The sequence below is a fragment of the Oryzias latipes genome, chromosome 4 (genome assembly GCF_053564925.1).
Source record: "Oryzias latipes strain Hd-rR chromosome 4, Olatipes_Hd-rR_3.1".
Taxonomy (NCBI): Eukaryota; Metazoa; Chordata; class Actinopteri; order Beloniformes; family Adrianichthyidae; genus Oryzias; species Oryzias latipes.
The window spans coordinates 28,915,615-28,942,394 of record NC_136240.1 but is presented as its reverse complement, the minus strand read 5'-3'; the positions used below and the strand labels follow the sequence as shown (position 1 = coordinate 28,942,394).

Below are 26,780 nucleotides of genomic sequence, written 5' to 3'. Positions count from 1 at the left end.
ACATCCTTCACCTCATATTTTGGGTATTTTTCAAGAGAAAAAAAACATTTCCTGGGCCAGAACAAGAAAAAGATAACCTAATAAAGACTGGTTATGATTTTGGGAAGTGCTCAACCACTGAAAAAGGTTTAAAGTGAAGTCACTCGCTAGCAATTTTTCCTCTTAGAGGGAGTTTTTCTCTCCATAGTTACCCAACTTAAGGTATTCAGGAGATTGAACAGAAAAAATGTTGTTTTTCTTTCTTTTTTTTAAATTTCTGATAAGATCAAATGTGGTTGCATTTTTTGGCCTGAAATGGACTGACAATAAAGCATATCTATTGTGAGGAACTTTTAAAATATCAGTTTTACATTGGCCCTTCAAAAAACAGAATGGTAAAATTTAAATACTTTATGAAAATAAATAATGAAGTTTAATCCACTTTAAAATATTTTGAAAACTATTTTCTCCACATAAGGCCCGTACACACCGGGATAGTTGGCGTTTTTCGCCACGTTTTTTGTGTTCACACACAGGCGATTTTCGCTGACGATGAGCCGAGCGAACATGCAATTTCATTCCCTGACGTTAGATGGCGCTTAATGTGAAACAGAAATACTCCTGTACACAAGGTGGCGCTGCGCAACTTTACGCTTCTTAAAGTCGCTTTTTACTCAGAAGAAGAGAGCAAGTATTTACGCGCTTGTCAGAATAATACAAAGAAAACATGAATATTTCAAGCACCAGTTGCTCCAACTGGTGCTTGGTTCGGGGATATTTTAGAATGTCCGTCATTATTTCTTCGCGACAGTGTAGACGCTACTTGGCGTCTATCTTCTTCGCTGGTATCTGTGCTCAGCAAGGCAGCTTTGTGTTTGAGCGCCCCCAAGTTGTGTTTTACTGTAACTTCAGAAGCTCCAGACACGTGTGCAAAAGCGCCATTCTCATTGAAAACCAAAAAAAAAAAACGAACCCGAGGCGTTTTTTAAAAAGTGACGCTTTGACGCGTGGCGTTAATTCGCGTCGGTGTGCACACTCACATTGGTGCCCTTTGTTTAGTCACGAGGCGTTAAACGTCGGCGAAAATCGCGGGCGAAATTCGTCCCGGTGTGAACAGGACTTAAGCCATAGTTCAACCCAACCTTTCACATGAAAATCCTTCACATAAAATGTCCTTGTTGAAGAATTTTATTAGAAACAGTATTATCAAAATTGAATTTTAAAGCCTAATCAAGGGCTGCATGATAGTGAGGTGGTTGCTTCACAGCAAGAAGGTTCTCCGAAGTTTAAATCCTTTAAGTGGAATTTGCTTGTTTTCTACAGTTTTCTTTGGGCACGTTGGCTTCTTCCAACAATCATAAAACATTTTTGTGAAATTGACTGGACTCTAAACAGTCCTTAGGACTGAATGTGTGTAGACTGAAAAATTTGCCAAGTTGTTTCCTGCCTCTGCCACAGTGACCCTGCACAGGATGGATGAAAAACCCGAACTGACTGCATGTATTTCCATTTCAATGAGAATTAAGTAAATCATGGGGGCAACATTATTTATATTTTAATCCTTTGAAGTATTTTAAGGGTTACAAAAAAAACTAATCTTGTTACAAAAACCCTAATTTTAATGTTGAATCCAATTTATTTCAGTTTAACTAGATACAAAAAAGTAGCAATATTACAAAAGCCTAGAAATTTGTCCTTGATGACCTCTTAAAACTATGTGTACATTTAACAGTCAACCAGATCTGAATCTAAAGCTGTCTTTTTAGTAAAGGCAGGCATACTGGTATGAAACTTTAACGGTATATTCAAAGTCAGATGCAATATTTTGGGAATTTTCTAAAAGTCATGCAATCCAACAAACAATAGAATCACTTGATTCTATTGGCTGGCCCTGTCCTGGGTGGCGGGCGTGGTCACACGGGGGGCGGTTGTTCTCTGCCTGCTGCCGCGTGGCGTTGGGGGCTTCTGGCTTCCGTGGCGGGGGTCTTGGTGTGGGGGTGGCTGGTCACTCCCCCTCCTTCTTTTCACATTCCATCATCCATTTTAGAAGAACGTAAACACTCAACTGAGCACAGGTGTTAGCTCACCTTTGCACTAATAGTTTGCGTGATTGAAAGAAATATCTCACACTAGTTGGCTTGAAGGCATAAGTATGCATGTGTGAACAATATCTGTATTGTGTACATGTCGACATGTGGACATTTTTGCAGCTAACAGGTGTGTTCATAACATTTGAGTGTGTGTGTGGACAGGCCCCGCCCCTTTGAGATTTGTATTCTATCTGAACCTTACCGTAATGATAAACATCCAGTAGCTTGTTGCTTTACGCTGCTTCATGGTCTTATTGCCCCCCTCCTATGATCGCACTCCTATCCCCTCCTCTCTAACATCCTTCTCTCTTCTTCCATCCTTTCCTTTTCCGTCCGGTCCAACACAAAAGGTTTTCAAAAACAATTAAAATGAATAAAGTCTGGCCTCGATTACAAAAGGGGTTTATTCAGACATACCTCTGGTATGTCAGAAGATTTATAACCCCTGTTGTTAAACTAAAATATGTCCAACACAAGAGGCCTTCAGCTCTCATCTGTCTGCCCAGCTGTTGGACAGGACAAGTTAAAAAGAAAAAGGAAAAAAAAGAATCAATTGATAAGACATATTTGATCGAATGAAAGTTGTACTCCTTGTAAATAATAAGTGTAAGATGAGGAAATTTTTAATTGTGAATTTTTCAAACCCGTGTGCTAGCTTCTGCCTTATTTGTATGAAAGAATGTATCTTGCAAAAATAAAAAAACAAGTTGTGTAAAAATGCAAAACAAATAGGAAGAAAAAAACATGAAGCAGAGGATTTAAAAAAAATACAAAATATTAATTCAGGCAAAAACCTGAATGAGAGGAAGACGATTAAAGATTCACCTTTTTTGTCTTCAACACAATAACATAAAAAAATCATAACATCAAAGACAAATGTAAGGTTGATGAAGAAAAAACAATTATATTGGGTTCGTTCTATCTGTAGAAAGACATATTATTCTTTTCATTTTAATATTATAATGAATTATTTAGTTATCTAAGAAAGTAATTATGCCTAAAAAAAAACCAAATCCTGTTAGAAAATAGCTTTCAAAGATTAGATGAAGGGTTTATTTATTCCTTAATAAATTAGGCCTTCAGAACTGTGAAGAAATCTTTGAATTCCCATCCTATGGTGTTTTCTGTTTCCACGATAAACACACACAGTTAGATAGATAGATAGATAGATAGATAGATAGATAGATAGATAGATAGATAGATAGATAGATAGATAGATAGATAGATAGATAGATAGATAGATAGATAGATAGATAGATAGATAGATAGATAGATAGATAGATAGATAGATAGATAGATAGATAGATAGATAGATAGATAGATAGATAGATAGATAGATAGATAGATAGATAGATAGATAGATAGATAGATATTTTTTTGTCCAGGAGTTTAAAGGAAAAAAGCCTCAGCAGTCAGAGATAGAATGGGAATCAAAGAAAGCAGGGTTCAGTCAGAGGTCATGAAGTTTGGAGCCAAACAAAACAACATCAACTCTATACTATTTCTCAACCCAGCTTCCAACAACAAAGAAAAAACAAAAGACATGAAATGATTCTTTTGGTCTATACTGTTTAACAGAAAGAATTGCACACATGTGAATCAATGTCTATCGTTTTTTTACAACTTTTCTTTCTCGCTGTCTCACTTTAGTGTCATTTTGAGCTTTAGGATTTTTAAAACCTTGGATCTCCTAAACCCCATTATTCGTCAAAATCCAAACACAGTTTCATAAATTCAACACTTAGTCTTTCAAGATCATCTTATGTTCCTGTTTGTCACCTTGATCAATAAGTAATAGGGGTGTCACGAGTTATATTCCTCCAATCCACAGTAGGTTTATTTAACTAAAACATAAAAAACGCCAAATGCATCACAGCCGACAACATGCAGCAGATCTGTCCAACATTACAGTCCAATGTGTGGAAACTCTGAATTTAACAGACATGTGACCATACAGTGTGCTAGAATGTTCTAATAATGTTTCATTTGGATTATTTGGATGTGAAAAAACAACAGCAGATTGAACTTTATGAAACTAAAATGTGAATGGATTTGACATTAATTCTTGTTTACTTGTTTGCTTGTTCAAATATTGCATTTACACTGTATAATCTTGCAAGAAAGACAAGGAATCTGGAAAACTTCATCTGCACTGTTCAGTGCTCAGATGTTTATCTCTGAGTTCCACTGGTTGAATTTCTGGCTGAAGATGTCCTGAAATGTCTTTAGCTGGGTGAATCAGATCGTTCAAAATGAACCAACATTGACTATGAATAGGATCACCAACCAAAAATTAAGATATGCATCGAATCCTTATTAAATGGATTGTTTCACCCCTAATAACTAAACAAACCAACAGATAAACAGGTGAAAGACCTTCACTTTTTTGTTGTTTTAGGTCATTCTCCAGTCTTTCAGATGAGGGTGAAGAAGCCAGAGCCAGGTACCTCTACAGACAGTGGGTGGAATTCGGTTTGACCAACATTGAAGTGTCTGAACATACAGTTCTGGTCAGCAAACCTGGTTCTACACCCAACACCATCACTGACAGGTCGAGCCATCAGTGCTTCCTGCCCACCGGGATCTCATGTGACCAGCGGGAACCAAAAGATGGACTGCAGCAGCAGTTCTCTTATGCAGCTTACTCTGCAACAGGAAGTGTCCAGGTACCAAGAATATTTAGCTTTCACTATTTGTTAAATGCACTGTATGTTGCGGTGAGGCAACACTGTTTCCTCTGTTTTCACTGATAATAACAAGACACTAAGCCATTTTAACAAGCTAAATATGAGTTGCATTGAAGAAGGTTTTTGTATAAGAAGTAAAGGTATGAATATGTGTGTCAAGCACACAAAAGACATACGGTTTATCGCTGAAGCACTTCCACAATGACCTTAAAATCATACTGAAACAAATATAAACTAGGTTAAGTAAATCTTCGTTTGGAAAAATTTTGGATTAACCTCGCCAGGATAAATTGACTCTGAGGGACTTATTTGGAGCTTTATCTCCTTTCTACTTGAAATTTGCTTTTAAAATGATATAAAGTTGGAATTCAGAAATGTTTTGCAGAATCTTAAATCTGTCTTTGCACTCAGAAACCAGAATCAACAAACAATCCTAAAGTAAGACATCATTTTTCAAGCAATAAATCAAGCTCTAGTTAAAGATCACTGTATTTAATTAGGCAAATTTTGATTTAAGTGACGTTTTTGTTTTGTTTTATTTTCTGTCTTTTTAATCTATGAATTTCATCATTTCTGTAATGAGTTTGATAAATATGTGCACATTTTTATTGCTTTGCCTAAAATGCTTGAAATAAATCAATAAATCAAATCAAATCAAATTTTAATTAAAAGGCAACAATAAAAAATAAAGAAATGAATAAACTTTATGATCTTTGTTAAAGCGAAGTCTAATCATTTTAACACAATCATACAAAAAAACACATAGCCACAAATATTTCTTTATATTTTATCAATAAAAAATATGTGTTTATTATAGGCAAATTAGGATAAATTCAGGGGAGGCAAAAAGCTATTGCTCTGTGGCCCCCTAGTGGGTTGGGGTCTCATTGCATTTACATAGTCTCCATATAGGGCCGCAAATCAAGTGGCCTAAATGGAGCCAAAGAAAGACAGGAGATCTGTGCCGGTTCTTACTCTTTCCAGCCTCTTCGCTTGTTTCAAGGGTGAGGGAGGGCGTCAAACTGACTTTAATCGATACGATTAATAAACTTTAAACCGGTCTGGAATAGAACAAAATAGCAATGTTTTCTTAATAGTCTGGGGCAACTGTTCCTGTCAGTTATTGTTAACACAGGAAAAGAGTACTTTTTTTTTTCCACGGGGGAGAAGCTGCAAGAATCTTAGAGACACAGAAAGCATAAAAATCTTGAAAAGGTCTGATGTTATGCACAGTTAATCTTTTTTCTGTCCTTCAGTAGTGTGAAGGTTAATGGAAGTCATTATGCATGAAGTCCTGTAAAAGCCATAGACTAGCGCACACAAAGAAATACAGTCACACTATTTTTAGAGGGCTTTGCTTCTTTGTATCCTGGGAACAGAGAAAAGGGTTGAAGGAGATGCTTGTTATTCCCTTGAGCCCCCGCTCGGCCTGAGGGCAGATGAAAAGTTGGAGTGATTCTCTGAATACCAAGTTTTCCTCCTTCTCTTCCCCCTTCCTCTCCGTTCTCCTTTCTGTGCTTTGCTCGATCTATCCAGCTGTCCACCCGCCCAAGTCTAACCAAAAAGAGGGTCACAGTCATTCATCACCAGAACATTCCCTCACTCCGTTCAACTCTGCACTTTGAGTAAAGCGGCAGTTTTCCGGATCTGAACGTGGTTTTCACAATTAAATATGACTTTTGTGATAGATGGATCGTGTTTCCCTGCAGGAATACTGGATTAATAACCACTGCTGTAGGTGGCCCTGTTCTGCTGCTGCTGTGAGAAACACACACAAACATACATGTACGGGTGCACAAAGAAACACACACAGAAAAGCCTCCCAGTTTAAATTATAGAAAAAAACAGTAAAGGTCTGTTATGTTTGGACAAATTTGAACAATAACTATAGCTAAATATATTAACTAAAAATAGTGTCATAACTATGTTACATTGTAACTTGTTGATAGTAGTTCTTGGTGAGAGATAAATGTTAGTTTATTTATCAAATAGTATAACAAATAAAAGAGGAACAATATTAAGACTTGTAGAAATTAATTCTCTTCTCACCCTCCGTGGGTGGTTTCTCACCCCAAGCTCAGATCCTCTACCAGAGGCCTGGGACCTCTGAGGTCCTGCGCAGTATCTTTGTCTGCTATTGGAGATGTCTGAGTTTTTTCCAGGGATCTGCTCCTCCAGCTTGGGGGTCACTGCCCCGAGTGCTCCAATTACCACAGGCACCACTGTCACCTTCACTTTCCATCCTTTCTCCAGTTCTTCTCTGAGTCCCTGGTATTTCTCCAGTTTCTCATGTTCCTTCTTCCTGATGTTCCCATCGCTTGTCACTGCCACATCCACCACAATGGCTTTCCTTTGTTCTTTATCCACCACTACAAGGTCTGGTTGGTTTTCCATACCATCCTGTCAGTCTGAATCTGGAAGTCCCACAGGATCTTTGCTCTCTCATTCTCTACCACTTTCAGTAGTGTTTCCCATTTTGACCTTTGCGTTTCTGTTCTGTATTCTGCACACATCTTCCTATACAATATTCTAGCCATATGGTTGCGGTGCTCCTTGTAAGCTGTCTTTAACTGCATCTTACACCCTGCAGTTATGTGCTGGAGTGCTTCAGACACTTTAGCACATAACTGCACATAACATTTGAATCCTGTGTAGGCTCTTTGCACAGCCTACACCTTGGTTTTTCTCTGGTGTGGTAGATCTGAACTAGTGCTCTGGTGCTCAGGGCTTGTTCCTGAGCGGCCAGGATGAGTACTGTCCTGTAGGCCAGCCCTTTCTAGCCATTGGTAGGACTTCTTGATATCAGCCACTTCAGTTATTGTCCATTAATGTCAGACAAAACAACAAACAAAATGTTACTCCATTGCTTAACTCATAACGCCATTAGTAACACAGTTATACTTCATCTAGGTTACTGTACTCCCAACACTGGACCTAGCTCACTGCATACCACCCAGCCTGTCATGTGATCACAGCATTGGAGTATAACTTCAAGTATTATATAATTATATCTACTATCACTCGTGTGCATCAGCTCAGAAAATTAAATTAAACATTCCTGCAGCATAGCATTTGAAGACAAGGAGTTGTGCATGTATTGTGGTACAAAGACATTTCATTTTTTACTACATTGAAAATAGTGTCACTGCATGGAGCAACTCTTACCAGGATAACAGCCCTGACTGACAGCTTGTCAAAAGTTACTCTTGTACTGTAATTTCATTTATCTGGGGATAATTCTTAACGACTAAGTGACTTGTTTGAGCTTTGTGAATGCCCTTTGACTTGTGTATGTATTCAAAAGATATGACATGAACTGCATTTGTAGATCATTTATTCAAAGAAATGGTTTTGTTATTTGAAATTAATCCTTGTTTTTGAAAGTGTTAATGCCACGATTTTTAATGTTTCAAACTGTTCATGCTAGAGACTTCTACTGAAGACAAAACAGATGTGCTGTTCCAACAAGGTGACACATTTTGGTATTAACTAGAAAAGAAGTGCACTAGACTAAAAGTCCTGGTGGAACACTTGAATCCTGTGAGCCTTACTATGTGAGTCTGTGAGGGACGCACAGGACTGGAGGGACCAGAGACAAATACACATGCAGCTTCCCTAGTGGCACAAATATTTATGAAGAACAGAAAATCCTCCTGGTACTGTCCACTTTCACAGCAAGATGTTATCCATCAACCAAAACTAGTTACATGTCTCCCTAAAGAGCTGTTGCACTTTCACTGTTGTAGCAACTTGTTTAAAAAGTAGGAAAGAAAGGGAAATACTTGACATGTATAGGTTCAGGGAGGAATGCCAAGGTTTTCTAAAACTCTTTCCTTAAGCAACAAAAGTTCACCAGGATTGGTGGCTTCAACTAGAGTTAAGGGAGTAAAAAATTGATGGTAGTGAAATGCGAATGCACCTTTTAAATCAGTCAGAACACAGTTATGAGAAAGTTTTGTAGACTTCTTTGCATCATGCATAGTCCAACCCAGTCTAAGGGACTGTGCTAAAGTGATACACCATAGTTTAAGTTACCTTCAAAAATATGTTCAGATTCTTGTATGTCTCGTTCCAGTGCAGTAAATGTGATCATTTCTTTTAAACAACTTATTTTTGTGTTCTGCGTCTCTGCATTTTGTTTTTCAACTGGTTTATGACGCTTATGTTAATTCTTACACCTTCTACTTTCTGACAATTTATTTTTACCTCTCTGGGAACAATATTGTCAACAGCCCAGAGAGTTTTGCTTTCACAATAATCAAGGAGCAAATCAGAAGATTAGGATGTTGAGGCACGGCAAGTTTATTTGTATAGCAAAATTCATACACAAAGTAATTCATAGTGCTTCACAAAACAGGAAAATGCATTCAAATCACAATATATAACAGTGCAAAAAATGTAAAACATAAATAGTCATTATAAAAATTACTTTAAAAGATTAAAAAGAAAAGATTTGACGTGCTGAATGTGTTAAAATCACAATACATAATAGTGCAGAGATTAAAAACATAAATAGTTATGAAATTTGCTTAAAAGAAAGGAAATAAAAAAGAAAATTAAAAGATTGTCAATAAGGACCTTTACGTGACATACACGGCTAAAAAGGAATGTTTTGAGTCTAGATTTGAAAGATAACACAGTAGAGGTCTGTCTCATAACCTCAGAGAGACTGTCCCAGCTTTTAGCTGCATACGATTGAAACGCTGATTCCCCTTGTTTAGTCCTGACTCTGGGCACCCACAGAAGGCCGGTCCCTGAGGTCCTCAGAGTGCGAGATGGTTCATATGGCACTAACATGTCAGAGATGTACTTTAGTCCAAGGCCATGGAGAGACTTGGAAACAAGCAGAGCTGCTTTAACGTCTATTCTGTGAGCTACAGGAAGCCAGTGCAGAGATCTGAGCACAGGACTGATATGATGGTACTTCCTGGTTTTAATCAGGACTCGAGCAGCAGCCGTCTGGATGCACTGAAGCTGTTCCACAGCTCATTTGGGGACGCCAGTGAGCAGTCTATTGGAGTAATCTAACCTACTGAACGTAACCCTAACCATTACTCCAGGTCCATGCAACCAAAAAAAAGGAAGTTCAGCACTGGCTGTACATAGTTAGAAAATTACATGAGAACATTCACTTTCATTTTATTGTAGACATATTGATTCCTTTTACTTGGAGAAAAATTTTGTGTATGTACATCAAGGCTCTTTGCTAAGAATGCAAAAAAAATCAATCTTGGCAAAAATTCCCATCATGTGAGATTGTCATAATCCATACCACCATTCCAATATGACAAGACTGTCATAAATTTGGATCAAAACCATCTAGCAAGACCAATGTTGCTGTGTTTGTTGGCTTAATTGGATATGACAAAAAGCATTTCTCTGTGACAAATGAAAGAAAATTATGATAGGCTTCAAGAAAAATCAGAACAGATAGACAGAAAACTTCACAGTCGATAGAGCTCAGGCAGACAGATGCCTGGGAAACAGTGAAAGTAAAAACATAGAAAGTTGGGTCATGCTGAGTTTTCTTTACACAAGAGAGTTGTGCTGTAGCTTAGTACAAGAACACCCCATCCTGCTGTTCCCTAGCTGAAACCTTCCTCCAGGTATGATGGCCTGGAGCAAGAGCTGACATCTCCACTAAGAGAACAGGAGTTCAGTTTAGAGTTCAGGAACTTTCTAAATTACACAACATAATACAAACATTGCTGCATATTACCAGAAACATTCTGTAGAAACATATGATTGTAAAGATTGTAAGATTGTAGCCTGTGCCACATTTCTGAAAAAACTTTATCTCATTCTATTTGACCCTCCAGTGCAAGTTTGGTCCCAAAGTTGAATAAAACATAAAACAGGGATCCTGCTTATGGGGGCCTCATCTGTAGAAGAGCCTCCTTAAGGATCAGAAGACTTTATATAGATAAAGATTCTGGCTTTATTTAATTCTTCTAAAGTGAAGTCGTGATCTTTCTCACCGGTACCTTCATTACAGCAGACTGTCACCATCAACTTGGAATCCACAATGGTCGTCTTTTCAAATTCTGCAAAAATGTTCAACACATTAACTACCAGAAATCTTCCAAAAGTAGCCCTGGCATTTATTCAAAGATTTACGCAGATGATGTGCCGTTTAAAAGGGACCGGCTGTTGGAGACCATTTGGCAGTAAAATGCTGTACTGTGTAATCACCGCATGAGCATTTCAGAATTCAAGGAAATAATCAGTACAGCAGTGTGGTATTATGAAAGCAGTATACAAAATTACCATTACCTCCAAAAAAAAAAAAAAAAAACTGTTACAGTTACCAAACTTGCCAATGATGCCATCAACACTGGCAAGCACCCATTTGAATTTGGCACAAAAGCGCTCATCAGCCCAACAAGGAATGAAAGGATATTCAATAAGCTCTAAACTCACACACATGCATCACAAAATGAGAGTGGATAAGATACAATAAAGTACAGAACCATAAATCATCCAATATTAGCCGCGGCATTTATTCTTAAAGTAACTTGGATGGCCTACCATTTAAAGGAAACCAGCACTTAAAGGAGATTAGCTACTATTGAAGACTTGTTTCTACTTATCGTGGCATCTTCACAAACCCTTCATTTATTGGACAGGAGCGTCAAAAAGAAACCAACCACTAATGGAAGATATCCAGATTTAGAAAAAAACAGTTACTTTTCATTATGCAGATTTGCCCTCTTAAGGAAAGGTCGAACACTACCCTGTTTATACAACCTAACTCCTTGTGCAGGCACTTGTCATTTTTTGGTTCTAAACAGGGCTACTAGTCTACTGTTTCAAGTGCAATTCAAAATGCGAAGCCACCTTTTATAGTGACCAAAAAAAGGCTTCTTTGTAAATATCTGCACTGCTTCCTGGGGCGTCAGCACCAGATTCAAAATCCTGACTCTTAAATGGTCAACCCAAAAACACCCGCGCACCGAATTTCAAGTCTACAACCCTTTACACAAACAAGTGGCAGATGGAGGTCCCTGCACCACTCAGCAGAACATAAAATCTAAACTCTTCAGCTCTGTGGTCTACAACAACAGAATCAGCCATCCAACTCTACGCTCCCAGCTCCCAGCTCCCAGCTGAATACGTTCATTTTCCAGTCTTTGCGGCCCAGCAGGTTAAGTCAGTATGTCTGACGGTAATCTTATTTACTTGTGTAAATATTTGCCAAATCTTGGTAGAAAAATGTGCACATTTAAACCTCCTAAATCAGTTATTTATTGTTTAAATATACTTTATAAACTCAAAATGATGGGTGAAAAAATGAAAAAGAAGTCGTGCTAAACAAGATGCTTTTAAAAACAAACAGGTTTGAGTTTTCTTGAACGTTTTGCACAATTTACACCACATTCAGTTTGTGCCTTTGATCTTTTTTTTCTACACAAGTTTTACAAATATTTAGTTAAGAAAATAAATCCAATTTATTGAATAGAACAAGAAAAGAACAATCATTCACCAGTTACTGTGGTACTATTTTATTGAGTCAGACTCATTTAACTAGTTGCACACAGTCACTCATCGACTTCAACACATTTCACGGGACACACTTTACTCACCAGCTCATTAATATGACTGAGTACTGTCACTCACGTTCACAAAATAATCTTTAAACATATTTTATCAATTATATTGACTTTTAATATGAATTTGGCATCTTAGAAGATAATAGATGTCTTTAAGATACAGGGAATTTCTTTTTCTTCATAGATTTTGCAAGATAAGAGCACATAAAAATATGCATATTGAAACTTGTATGGCTTCAGAATGTAATGAAATAATCTGTTTGAAAAGGTCAGCCTGAAGTGTTTTTAATAAAATACCCAGCATCTTTGGTGTGTGGCTGAATGTGCAGCACTGCACCCGCCAACAGTTCCTCACTGCAGCTATAAGACATTTTCCTTTGAAATGATTCGGACATCTTTTACTCCAAGTTTGAACCTTAGTTATTGATTTAATCAAAGGTTTCACATTTTTTGGTCATCAACGCTTGTTGATGAAAAAGTTGGTTTATTGACAGCATTTGAATATGTAATCTAGACTTTTTTTGATGACTTATTCATGTATTCCCATTCCATTTTTTTAAACATTGGCTTTTATTTATTTATTTTACTTTTTGTGCTTTTAATATTTCTTATATGAAATTATTTGCGGCTTTGTTATGATTTAAAAAGCCAAAGGAGTCAATTAAATGAATTTACTTTTCACTTGTATTCCCTTTAACTGTGATATTGATTATTGGGAGAACAAGATTGGGAAGAGATCAGTAATATTATACTGATTCATTCATTTATCGGGCACTTTAAACTAAACTTTAAAGGCTTTAAAGCATTGTTTAAATCTCGCTTGTACTTTATTTTTATATTTTCAAAGTAATAGCAGATATTGTTGCTACAAAGGCTAATATTTACCTTAATCAGCCACTAATAACTGGCGATAGAGTATGCTTGATTCAGCTTTTAATTGAAACTTTTAAGAACCATTTTAAAGGCAAACTACTATAAAAACGGTGTAAAAAAGGACATAGGTGCTGATCATCTTAACACCAAACTGCTTGATTTAGGGTCCAATCCCTGCGTGTTTACCAACATACTGGACACACCAGAAATCTAGTTTTTATTTATTTATTTTTATTTTTTTATATATCCTTTTTAAAGACATCTATAAAACGTACAGACATACTGGCCCTTGAGGTCTAGAATTGCCCACCCCTAAATCATGTTGTCTAAATTCTCCTCACCCATATCAACTACTACATCCATGAACGTTCTCTTTAGTCTTTTGATAGACCTTCTTCCTGGTTGAACCAAACTCAATGTCATAATCTCTGTTCCTCCCCTTGAACTGTCTAAGAAATCACACTCTGCTACAATGCATTCATGTCCAAAACATCTAATGAGCTTTCCATCTGATGGATTCATTCCTGATCTTATCCATCTTCATCAGAACTGCAACTTCTTCACCTCTACCACCTCCAGCTCTGCCTCCTGTATTTAACTCAGAGCCACTGTCTCTAAACCAACAACACGGCTGTTCTCACTACAGTCTAAACACATTTTTTTTTCATTCTTGATGACACTCTTGGCATTCATTAAAACTTCATACTTCCTCCACCCATTCCAACATGCCTCTGCCTATTTTCCACTCTCTGCTGCTCTGAACTGTTAAACCTAAGTAGAGTCCTCCAACTTCTTCCCCTCTGCTCCATTTAACCTCAGTTTCCCATGAGTTCCTCTCACATACACACAGATACTGTCTTACTACCTTCTTCCATGTCCTTTCCAGAGCAAACCTCCATCTGTTAAGGTCTTTCTGCCCCTTCTCTCATTACAGATCATAATGTTGTCTGCAAACATTTTTGTCCACAGATATTCCTGCCTAACCTTAAATGTCAATCTGTCCATCATCTTAGCTAACTAGAAGGATCTAAAAGTCTTGGTACAGTCCCACATCTTCATTGAACTCCTGTGTCACACCTCCAGCACTCACCACTGGCTTACAGTTTTCATACATGTTCTGGACCACTCCTAAATACTCTTCTGCTATGCCAGATGTCCTCCTAGAAAAGCACAGCTCCTCTCTCAGTATTCTGTAACAGGACATATTCCCTTCTTCCTGCTTCGGCACCTCTTACTCTCCCAAGATCTTGTTAAACAGCCCAGTCAGAAACTCTACTGCCATGTCTCCTAAACACTTCCATACCTTCACAGAAATGTTGTCAGGACCAACTGCCTTTCCACTCTTCATCCTTTTCAATGGCTTCTTCACTTCATTCTTACTGATCTTTTCTACTTCTTGCTCCACAACAACCACCTCTTCTACTTTGTGCTCTCTTCCTGACATGTTTGTCATTCAGCAGCTCTACAAAGTCCTCCTTGCATCCTTCCATAACACTTGTAGCGTCTGTCAACACAGCAAGAACTCCAAAATAGGCTGAACAGATACATAAAAACAATGGAAGAAACCCTGAATAAAACAAACAAAAAAAGTTGAAGGCTAAATAATAAAAAATAACAACTAGAATGTTCATTATCTCATACCTATTTCAAGTAGACATTACCAAAAGATGTATTCCTTAGCTAGTTTGAGGGTTTCAATATAGACATATTAAACCATCTAGCTTACCCAGAAGATTTTTTTAATTAATTAAATGTTGTTTTTTTTTAGTTCACATTTGAAATTAATTTTAGCTACTAAAGTATATACGATTCTCCCAGGTAGTTGCCACCTTACATCCTCAGACAAAGTTCAGATAAATGTGTATAGTTTGACCTCCTTTTCTATTTCTTAAGGATACAAATTTGTATCATATTGCCTACTGGAGGCATTCTGGGTCAGGACTTACTTGTTATAAAAACCTTTTTTTTTTTTTATCGGGTCATTCACGTTTGCATGTTGGTTTTTTTGTTTCCCCCCCAAGAAATTGTGTGTTTCCACCAGCAAAAGCATAAAATATGGTTTTATATTCGACCCTTCTATCGGAGATATAGAGATATATGAGTCTATGACTTGGGTGAAGGACTTCATGTACAATTTTTTTGTAGCTTTTGCTCAACTCACTTTATTCTGTGCAAAGGTTGCTCAAGTGTGACACCAAATGGTTAACTAGGGTCCTACAAAAACCTCAAGAACTGATGGTAACAGTTTTTTAAAACATCATTGCTACATGTTTACAATGTCTTCACACTAATACGTGAAGGCAGGCTTATAATATAGAGGAAACATAAGGATGGGGACTTCTTCTTTTGTGGATCTGGAAGATTAGAGTTTGACTTTTGAAAGGTTGATCATAATTATCCCCTAATGTTTTACAAAAAGGTCACTCAAAATAACAAGAAACAAATTGACAGATTAAGATGACAAACTGAAGTGAGTGCTTGGGATTACTTCCTGTTCTTTTTTTATGTAAAGAATACAAAAACTGTTTTTTTTCTTTGTAATAAATGTTGTTTCATGCTTCGACAGGTTGATCATTGCAATTACATTTGTGACGGTTCAGTTCAGAGATAGGGATAGGTGTCTTGGTACAATAAACATTGTTGTGCATTAACACTTACTCTGTTTCGTACTTTTCCCCGACCTGCAGTTTAAATCGGGGACTTTTATGATGCAAATGCAAATGGTGGGGCTGTGGTGGTGGGGATGATAAATCTCTCCTGCTGTTTTCTCCTGAGCTGGTGTAAAAGGATGTGCACACTCTCTCTTCCCCCTCCTTGGCACAAGCAGCTCTCACTCGCTCACATCCACTGCAGCATCACGTTACACTTACCCCTGGGCCAAATGAAAAATGAATCAGCCCGTGCAATACTGTGAAGACGGGCCAAGAGGTGGCGGTGGTGGTTGCTGCAGGTCAGAATATTGGGGCTAGAAAAAGACAGAAATAGTAAAAGGAGACAGTGAATAAAACCAAAAACTAACCCTTGATTTTTTTTTTTTATTATTAAGAGTTTGGACTAAAAGCAAACTTGTCAGCTACACAGTCATGAGTCTTTGAATGTGACTGTGTTGTAAACTGAGGGATAAGATGGCATACATCCCTGCGTGTCTTGTGGTTGAAACCCGTCCACAATTACAAAAGGGGTTTATTCAGACATACCTTTGGTTTGTCAGAAGATTAATAACCCCTCTTGTTAAAGCAAAATATGTCCAACACAAGAGGCCCTCAGCTCTCGTCTGTCTGCCCAGCTGTTGGACAGGACAAGTTAAAAAAAAAAAAAAAAAAAAAAAAAAAAAGAAACCCGTCCACACCAGGCATGTGACGCGCACATACAGTTGGAAGAAGCTTGATGCAAAATTTCAGGCTTTTTCTTTCACAGCTCTAATCTGATATCTGAAAGACTTGGTCATAAAGTTTGAGTCAATTATTAACAACCCTAAAGTGGTATTTTGATCCATTCAAGAATAATCCCATCACAATCCACGAAACTGAGTGGGTTCCCACATTGTGATGCAGAGAAGTGAGAACAGCCCCTTCCAGGAAGAGGCATCGCCCCCAGGCGATCAAAACTAATTTAGACCCTTCAGTTTTTAATAGCTACAGACCTGTGTCCATATAACCATTTTTAAGCAAGGTTTTAGAAAAACTTGTTTTTATTCAGCTGAATGAGTTTCTCTTACTAAACAACATTTTTGAGATAAACCAGTCTGGCTTTAGAATTAAAAACAGTACTGAGACAGCCTTGTTAAAAATCGTTATTGATGTTAGGTGTGCCTTGGATTCAGGTGAGATCTCAGTACTAGTTCTGTTTTGTAAGTGCAGCTTTTGATACTGTTGATCACCTGATCCTTGTAAACAGACTTAAATTCTTGGCCTTTCAGGGACTGTTCAGAACAGTGCTTCAAATCTTATCTCATGGAGAGAAACTTTATGGTAAGCATGGACACACGCTTTTCTGAGGTCCATGAAATTAATTGTGTTGTGCCTCATGGTTCCATCCTTGGCCCCTTGCTTTTTAACATTTACATGCGTCCACAAGGGAATGTCATCAGAAGTTACAACATCAGCTTTCATAGCTATGCCGATGATACCCAGCGGTACATAGCTATGTCTCCTGATGAACCAAGACCAATAGAAGCACGTTTTAACTGTATTTTAGATGTGAAATTATGGATGGCAAATAATTTTCTGCACCTCAACCAGGAAAAAAATGAAATTTTAGTTATCGGTCCTGAATCTAAGAGAGAGAGAAACAGTTTTCTGAAGTTAAAAGAACTTTCATGAAGCCATTCAGAAACAGTCAGAAACCTGGGCGTTATTTTCAACTCTCTCTCAGTTAACTTTTATCCCACATATAAAACAGGTGGCTAAAACTGGTTTTTATCATCTTAGAAATCTGGATAGGGTCCGCCCACTACTCTCTTTTGCTAATATGGAGATGTTAATGCACGCTTTTATCATGAGTAAAATTGTTTATCGTGAACGCCCTGCTTGCCGGTCTTCCGAAACAATCCATTAAGAACTCTTTCTCCATGGAGCTAGCAGTGATGGGAAACATGCTTTCTTTTTTTTTTTTTAATGAACAACATGCACATCCATCAATACGCACAAGTTCGGATGTTATTTGTTTTCATGGGCGGAACGCAGAAACGCTGCAGAGGCTAGTTTTAGTTTGACGTCATGAAATGGGAGATACTCACAAGGAGCGAAAGGCAGAGCCTCAGAGTCGTCTAACGTCTGGGTGGAAAAATATAGTTTACTTTAAAAGGTTTAAAAAAAGCATTATATAGGCACTTTAAGTTTTCTTGTTCAGGTTCATCGTTTGAGATTTCAAGTCATTGAAGACCAAATACATGCTGTAAACAGTGAGCTGAAGCAACATCTGATGAACAACTTTATAAGAAGTAGTTGTAATGGTTATCATAGAAACATGTTAGCAGGAACTTCAGATCTTGTTTTTTGGTTGTTTGTTTGTGATTTAAGATTTTAGCAGTGCAAAAAAAAAAAAATTTTGGGCACACACATAACTGTTATGGACACACCCACTCCAAATGCATTTGTGGGGAAAATCCCTACTGTATGGACTTATTTGTTGCATCTCTACAGGGGGAGCTAGTGGATGTCCAATACGGCAGTGTGGATGATCTGAGGAGAGCCAAAGACACCCTGAACCTGACTAACCAGATAGCTGTGGTCAAGCTTGGAAAAGCTCCATTATTGTACAAGGTAAAGCCCAATCACAGCCCTGCTGTGTCCTGGAAATAATACAGTGGTCCCTCATTTACTGTGGCTGCTTCTTGGCCAGTAATACCTAGCAAATATGGTTTGTGATCTCAATAGGATTATTCAAGTCAAATGTAGTACACCATTTGGCTTATCCCGCAGCTTTCACTGATTCGCACACGTAGTTTGGCAGAGAGTTTCTTTCGTCGGATGCCCTTCCTGACACAACCATGTCTTTTCAAGGCACAGGTTAGACCCAGAAAGACAGCAGTGTGAAGGGTCTTGCCTGATGACCTACGCTGGATTTTAGCTAATTGGAAGGCAAACCCAGGTTTCCTGCGTGCCAGTTTTCTACCCAGCTAACTGAGCCTAGCATTATCCCTGTTAAATAAAGGTAAATATTAATAGTTCTAAAAAAAACTGTGATAGGTGAAATCTTGGAAGTAGGGTTGTAGGTTGTTTTAAGGCTGTAAAACCCCTTTCTGCACTTTTCTCAGATAGACATATGGACAACAGATAGACACCAGCTCAGTGGCCTTGTGGAAGAGTGTCCGCCCTGTGACTGAATGGTCATGAGTTCAAATCAAGTCTGAGTCATATCAAAGACTCTATAAAATGAGACCCAGTGTCTCCCTGCTTGACACTCAGGATTATGGGATTGGATTGGGGGATTAATCCACCAAACCGAACCTGTTCACACTTTTCACTCTGTTGTTTAAACTTTCAAAGTAAACCTTTTTAGGAAAAAGATTCCAGTATTATAGAATGAAAACAAACATCTGCTTGAGATTGTAGTTTTGGTAACCTGAATGCATTCTGTATAGCAGGCATGGCACAAATGAGATTGATTGACAAGGTCAACTGTCAATCAGGACACGGAACACAGCATGAGCATTGTAAAAATACTGAAAAGTCAGCAAAACTGTAAGATTGGGAAAGGTGAACCTTGATATAACACTCCACTATAGTATTTCTGTTCATACTGTTTGACATTTTAAATACTTACGTGCCCAAAACATACCAATAAATGTTCCTTTTTGTGTTGGGATCAATGTATATTTATGTCTCACATTTACCTAATTGTTCGTTAACAAATGAGGCCATGATGTCTGTTTGTTTCTAGCAGCATGGCTGTAGTTTCTTGAGACAGAGCTGCAACAGTGACACTGACTCAGCGCATTTCTGCCTGGACGTGTGCCAGGCTCCGCTCAAAGCATTTTCCCCATCAATTACAAGATGACAGGGAAAATATGAATTCCAATCCAGTTAATGAAAACATAAACATCTACTTAGATGTTAATTGCTCATAAATTTCTCTTCACATTCCATTCAATCAAAAATAATTTAATTATAGGGACCTTAGTACGACTCCAAGATCACTTTAACAGCATTCCGTGCTGGAAATTTCTGCTAATGGACAATTAGAAGTTACACTGTGGAAAGATTGCAAAGACACAAATTTGTATCTTTTTCATACATCAGTGCTGATCTGTTTGTGGAAAGGTTGTAATCCTAAACTGAAACTGGCAGTTGGTAGTAGATCATTTGCAGGTAACATTTCAAAGACTGTTGGTCATTTATTTTCACAAGCACCACTTTAACAGTCATGAGATAGTTTGATTTATAACCCTTTGTAAAGTCAAAAAATATGTTGGTGGATAACAAAATAATAGCATAAAATATTAACATCAAAATTGGCAGTTTCATTAGACTGCTCCTTCACAGAGCAAACAAAAACGGGGGAGGGCGTGTTTACGCCAAGGTGCATTTGACAAAGAGATTGTCAGAGTTCAAGTGACCTTTGATGTCAAACAGCAAGTAACTCTGAAATGAACAGGTTACAAACTTTTTTGGCAAAATCATACCCTTTTCTTTTGCGTCTGATAGTCATTGTACATGACTTTCATCCACATATTTTCTGTATTTAAATAACTTTACTAGCGATTTGTTTGCAGGATATTAAGCAGGTTAAAAATGTTTGGGGAAAAAAGCTTAAACTCAAAACCTGCCGACGTCAGTTACAGTAGAGCTTCTAAAGAAAGATCACAAATCTGCTGCTTCGTACTCAATGTCACTGCTAGGCGCATTAAATGCAAGAGTGGTGGGAAAAAAACGACGTACATTTAATTCAGAAAGAAAGAACAGTATGTAGTCCAGTTATAGGTATGCAGATGTCTCAAAATCAGACTGAGTGCTTGGGGTTTGGTGAGCATCGCTCTGCTGACCCATTTTCTTCTGTTTTTTTTTTCACCTTCGCCTACAGTCTGTGACAATTTTAATCATGTGTTCTTTGTTGCTGCCATGTGTCAGCGGCTAAAACAAATGCTTGCTTTTTACATGAAATTGGGCGCCGATGATTGATGAGCCCTGAACTCTCACTAATGAGTGTGTGACGGTGACTGCCGGCCCAAAGTCACCACACAACCACCGCAGTCGTATCTGAAATGCAGCACGCTGATGTTTATCACCATGGTTAAGCTCGTTTGGCTGCAGTAATAATATAATAATTATAAACCATAATAGGATCATGGTCCTGTTTCAGTGCAGTGTTGTCACCACCTCACTTTAACAAGATGTTGAAGTTTTACTGGAATTTTTAATAGCAGATAAAAGCTCATAATTCAGATCATTTGAAAGATTAAATTAAAAACTAAAGCATATTTTTGTTACAATTTGGTTTTAATTATGTTGTTTGGTGCTTTGTTTAGTGTATTAAGCAGATTTTTGTTTATATCAGTGTTGTACAGGCCCTGTGGTATACCATGACTCATTCACATGCAACTGATCAGGATTGTGTGACTTAAAGCCGCTAAATTCATGTCGTAACAATAATAAGTTCAAGGTTATAATATTATGTTTCAACAAATCAGGGCTGTTATTTAGTAATCAGGTAAAGACACAAGTTTGCTTTCAAAAGTAGATCATTGCTCATGCATTTCTGTTTTTTCCTATTAAAACAAAGCATTATAATTGGGTTTATTTTGATTAATATTACTTTTTTTTTTCCATTTGTGTGATCCTTTAAAAATTTGGATCACACAACCAAATTTGTGTGATCCAACCACAAAGAATTCTGGAGGCAAGAGACCCACAACATTGCAGTTAAATGTTTATAATGAGGGTATAATACACTTTTAAAAACCCAGTTGAACCTGGGCGCTATATTCACTAGGGTCTAAATGAGGAGGTTAGGATGAGCTGGACGTTGCGAGTGAACACAGCAGCTCTCCACCACGCAAATTATGAATGGGAAGGCTGCTCAAATGAACTTCTCACACTACACATTTGTACACTTACGGTTCCTGTGAATGGGTGATTGATTGTGCTGATGTGGCACCTAGGCTTTACAAGTGACTAAATGTGCAAAACGCTGCCTCCACGCAACACAAAGCAGCCCAATGGTGAGGTGACAGGATAAACTCTACCGCTCTTATACTTTAGACCTTTTTTTGCCTTTTTTTATGCTCCACATAAAAACACACGTACTGCAACATTTGGAACATTTGGATCCTTTAAAAAGGAATAAACTAAATGTTTAATCGATGCATGAATTTATTTCCATCTATGAAAAAAAATCACTTACGTTTTTGCTTTCAAGTAGATGCTAAATTAAGGTAATTGTGGAACCAAGGTGGTCATATTAGCATCAAAAGGCTTCAAGGGGTAAATTGTTGGTTTGTTCAGTGTGCTTTTTTGTTCACATGCGACCAGGATGTATGACAAAAGGGATTTTGTTTTTTTCCGGATATGGATCAGAATGTCGGTAAATTTGTTTTATGGCCCCACTATAACAGTAACAACTACAAAAAGTGTTTTTTTTTTTTTTTCGTGTGCTTTAGTCTTTAGCTTAAGAAAGATACGGCACACATTGGGCTCATTGTCTAGGCTTGGGTATGTGTTGCGGACAAGACAACAAAAAAAGAGATTAGACTCTGAGACAACGTCACGGCATTACTTGGTCCTGATTATGCTTTTCAGAATATTTTTAAAAACAAAACAAAAAAAGTGAATGTTATTCAAAATAAGCTCTTTACAAGGAATATGGAAAAAAATGGAAAGTCACACTTCTGTGACTGGATGCAGACTCCCTTTGCTCCTGTGGAGTGTGTTGTCTTGAAGGTATGAGTTTGGTGTGTGTGTTTGTGCGTTGTCCCTGTTTCCCAGTGAAGGACAGAGTTGATATGAGAGCAGAATGACCATGGCTGGTGTCACAAACTCAATAAAATAGTCATCTATGCTCATAAAGAACAAGGACACAACATCTCCAATGATAACACTGAAATATCGTCTGTTCAGAGGCAGAAGCAGCAAACCTCCCCCTGCACACAGGCTCTTCCTCTAATCAAATAAACTGAAAAAGCAATAGAAGTCTAACTTTATGAGCATAAAACACTCCTTTACATTTAAACAGGAAGATACTTTGGTGTAATTAAATTCAGATCTTGTGGTTGTTTGATTAAAAACTGTTGACATGTAGGAATAGATATGACGAAAGCTCAGTTTTGGGAGTTGTTTTTTACTAGGTGATATGCTTTAGAGCAAAAAAAAAAAAAATTCCTCCTATTCATCACACGCAAACAAACAGCTGCCGTCTGTCATTAGCAGAACCTGAAAGCTTTTTAGCTGATTTTTGTGGCAGATGCCTCTGCCACTGAGTAGATGGGCAATGACAAGATGCATTCATGTCACTGGTGGTTTGGTGGTCGCACTTATCAAGCCTGCTTTTGTTAACAACCTTTCAGGAACTCATGTGTTTCTTCCAAATGTTCAAGGATAATTGATGTGTTTTTTTTAATTAAAGGGGAGGAGCCAAATACTTAGTTAAATGGTTTGAGCGATAAGTTTAAAAATATACATTTATGACATCACCAGGTCTTTATGTGACTGTTAAAACACCAAACTCTTACAGTGACCAACCAATACTTTCCAAGGACTTATGCTGAGTTACGTACCTACGCTTCGTGGAGGAAGTTCCACAATCTTGAACACTTTAAATTTTAATAGTGTTCCACTGATGCTTTTGTTTTTAGAGTTTATAACACCACGGAAAATTTATTTTAAATGGTTCATTAGACTGTATGTGCCCCATAGCATGTACCATGGGTTCGTTCAGAAAAATGTGTTGGCCTGTTTGGTTGTGTACATGTTATGTTTTTCTAGTTTCAGTTTGTTTTTGTCGTCCTAATGCTAATGTTCACACAGAGCATGTGGTGTCTGTTCAAGAAAGCGCTGAACGTCCATTCTTAAACATGCTTTTAGCAAAGGGTGTTCATACTGGACTGTCGCTACCCGGTACCAGCTCATACCTGCAGTAGGAAGAGGCTCGTTGTCACCCCCTGAGCCGGGGCTGTTCGTGTCCCTGGGGGGTGGGTCCTGGTCCTTGCCCCTGGGCGCTGGGCCCCGCCAAACTTCCAACATGGCCGAGCCTGGTCAGGCCATATTTATAACACCCCTTGTGGGCCGCCTTTTTTTCCCGGGGTTCCCCCCTCCTGGGCGGGGGCGGCGGGCCCCTGCCTTGCTCCTACCTGGACCAACCGTGGGCCGGGTGGGTGGCTGCCTGGAGTGCGGAGCGGGTCTCCCTTGGGGGGTCCTGGCTCGTACCTGGGGTCGGGGCGGGGGGATGCCCGGAACTCCTGGGTGGTGGTGAGGTGCTCGTCTGGGGCTGTGGGCGTCCCTCTCCGGTGGGGCCCTGCGTTGGGCTCTTCCGGCGCGGGGGGGGGGGGCTGCTTTCCTGGCTGGGCTGGGGCGGCGCTCTCTTTCCCTCCGCGCCTCCCTGCTCTCTGGCTCTGGGGGCCTTGCGGTGGTCCTGCTGGCCCTGGCCTGGGTGGCGGTCTTGGTCGCCCGGGGGGCGGTTGTTCCCTGTCTGTTCCCGTATGGCGTTGGGGGAATTCCGGCTGCCGCTGCTGCTGCGGCGGGGGTCTGGGTGTGGGGGTGGCTGGGCGCTCCTCCTCCTTCTTTTCACATTCCACCATCCATTTTAGAAGAACATAAACACTCACTTGAGCACAGGTGTTAGCTCACCTTTGCACTAATAGTTTGCATGATTGAATGAATGAAAGATTTCACACTAGTTGGTTTAAAGGCATAGGTATGCGTTCGTGAACACTATCTGTTTTGTGTACATGTTGACATGTGGACATTCTTGCAGCTAGCAGGTGTGTTGATAATAGAGTGTGTGTGAACAGGCCCCGCCCTTTTTGTACTACATTTGAACCGTACCATAATGATTAACAACCAGTAAACTTGTTGCTTTATGCTGCTTCATGGTCTTACCCCCCTTCCCCTCCTATTATCACCCTCCTACCCCCCCCCCTCTCTAACGTCCCTCTCTCTTCTTCCCCTCTTTCCTTTTCCGTCTGGTCCAACACCAAAGATTTTCAAACATGATTGAAATTAATAAAGTTTGGCCTCAATTACAAAAGGGGTTTATTCAGACATACCTTTGGTTTGTCTGAAGATTAATAACCCCTCTTGTTAAAATAAAATATGTCCAACACAAGAGGCCCTCAGCTCTCATCTGTTTGCCTAGCTGTTGGACAGGACAAGTTTTAAAAAATAAAAATAAAAAAATAAAAAAAAAATAAAAAAAAGGAAGAGGCTCGTTGTGAAATGTCGAAGAGACGCAAATCTCGCTCCAGGCTTTTTCTTCCACAGCTCGATCCGGATATGAAAGACTTGGTGTCCCATAATTCCAGCTGGGCCCAAACTGCAATTATTAATTTCTCCTTCATACCCAATGGTTATGTTACGACACAACAAAATCCAAGTCCCTGATCAAAGTTCAACTGTAATAACTTTTAACAAGTGTTCTATGGCTGTGTGTTTTGTGTATAGAGCCTGAAAAAATACTTCAAACTGGCGTAGTGAGGTGGGAACCTGAGACCACAAACCCCACGTTTATGTTGGTTTACATAAGCTTTTCATTGTAAGTGGCTGTATAAATGCGCTAGCTGAGCCTGGTGTCAGACAACATACTTTAGTGATGTAACACAAACACACACTTTTCCAACCAACTATCAGCTTTCTTTACTCCAAATATGTGCTGTGTGCTGAAAAAGCAAAGATTACACTTAAAACTCCCAGGTTGAACATCTACATTTCTGTGTGCAGCTGGCCCTGCTGTCTCAGTGGGGATTTGCGGGAGCTCTTTTGTACGTGGACCCTTGTGACGCTCCCTTCAGCCGCAGTATCCTTCATCAGATCTTCAGAGTCACCCTGAATCCTGGAGGAAGCCCTGCTATTGGTGAGTGACAAAAACTATTGTGTGTTTGTAGCAAACAGCCATAGCTACATATTAGTTTAGTGTCTACCTTGTGCTATAATTATGGCTTGAGTCCTGAAAAATGGGGCAAAGGTCCATATTTTAAATGCAAGCAGTAGTAGTGGTTTACTTGCTTATTCAAAGAGTTAAGCCCTTCATGCCGTTTGTCTATAATTTACAATGCACCATTAAATTCATGACTTAATTAAGCATCAATTTAAACAGAAAAAACATGGAAGAATAGTTTTTTTATATAATAAATAATTGAAAATAGAGTTAGGAGTTAAAGGCCTCATTGATTAACGGTTATTTACCAGAACGTCCACCCAAAAAAACCCACCAGAGACACACATGGCAAACTTTTAAAGATTAAGTTTAAAAGAAAAAAATCATTTTTGTTGGTTATTACAATGAAGAAAAACTGACGACAATGTAATGTTTTTGTTGTTTTTTTTATACTTTTATTTTTTTATTTTTAATTGTCCTTGTGTATTTTGAATGTTTGGTTGTAGATTATTTTTCCAAATGTGTATTTGCATAACACCACATACATGACCAAAGTTTTTTTCCCCACATGTGTACACACAGACATGCAAACACAGCTCAAGTTCCCCTCCACTTTGAACAGGAACTCTGCTCCTCAACTAATTAACCATTACACAATTTCTTCTCTCTTTCTTTGAAGATAAACTACTTTTTCTTTCAACAAAAAATGACATGCTTACATTTAAATATCAGGATGGAATGGATCTGTGACTTGCAGGATGGGCAGAATCAGGTAGCAAAATCTCACATAGGATTTTTTTTTTTCCAAACAACCTTTTGTTGAAGTTTGAGCTGTCATATGGAGGAGACATGAAAGAACATATAGCTTACTTGATCTTTTCTTAAAGTCAGCAAACTCACTTTGAAGTGAAATTGCATTGGTGGAATATTTGCTAAACCTTTGGTAAAGATTTTACCTAATTTTGGTTGCAATGTGTCTTTTACTCTTACTGTTGTTTTGATACCATTTGTCCAAATTAAGTCTTGAGTCATGCATTTGTGGTAGTTTGTTGGAAAATCTTTTGTCACAACTG

General features: G+C 38.5%; 1 protein-coding gene across 1 annotated transcript in view; it reads left to right on the top strand.

The window, feature by feature from the left end:
* Positions 1-26,780, top strand: part of naaladl2 (N-acetylated alpha-linked acidic dipeptidase like 2) — a 520,425-nt gene that overhangs the window by 243,888 nt on the left and 249,757 nt on the right. Inside the window, exons 8-10 of the mRNA XM_020702830.3 lie at positions 4,468-4,735; positions 18,324-18,443; positions 25,551-25,683. Of these exons, the coding sequence (XP_020558489.2) occupies positions 4,468-4,735; positions 18,324-18,443; positions 25,551-25,683 (521 nt within the window). The remainder of the gene's footprint in view (positions 1-4,467; positions 4,736-18,323; positions 18,444-25,550; positions 25,684-26,780) is intronic.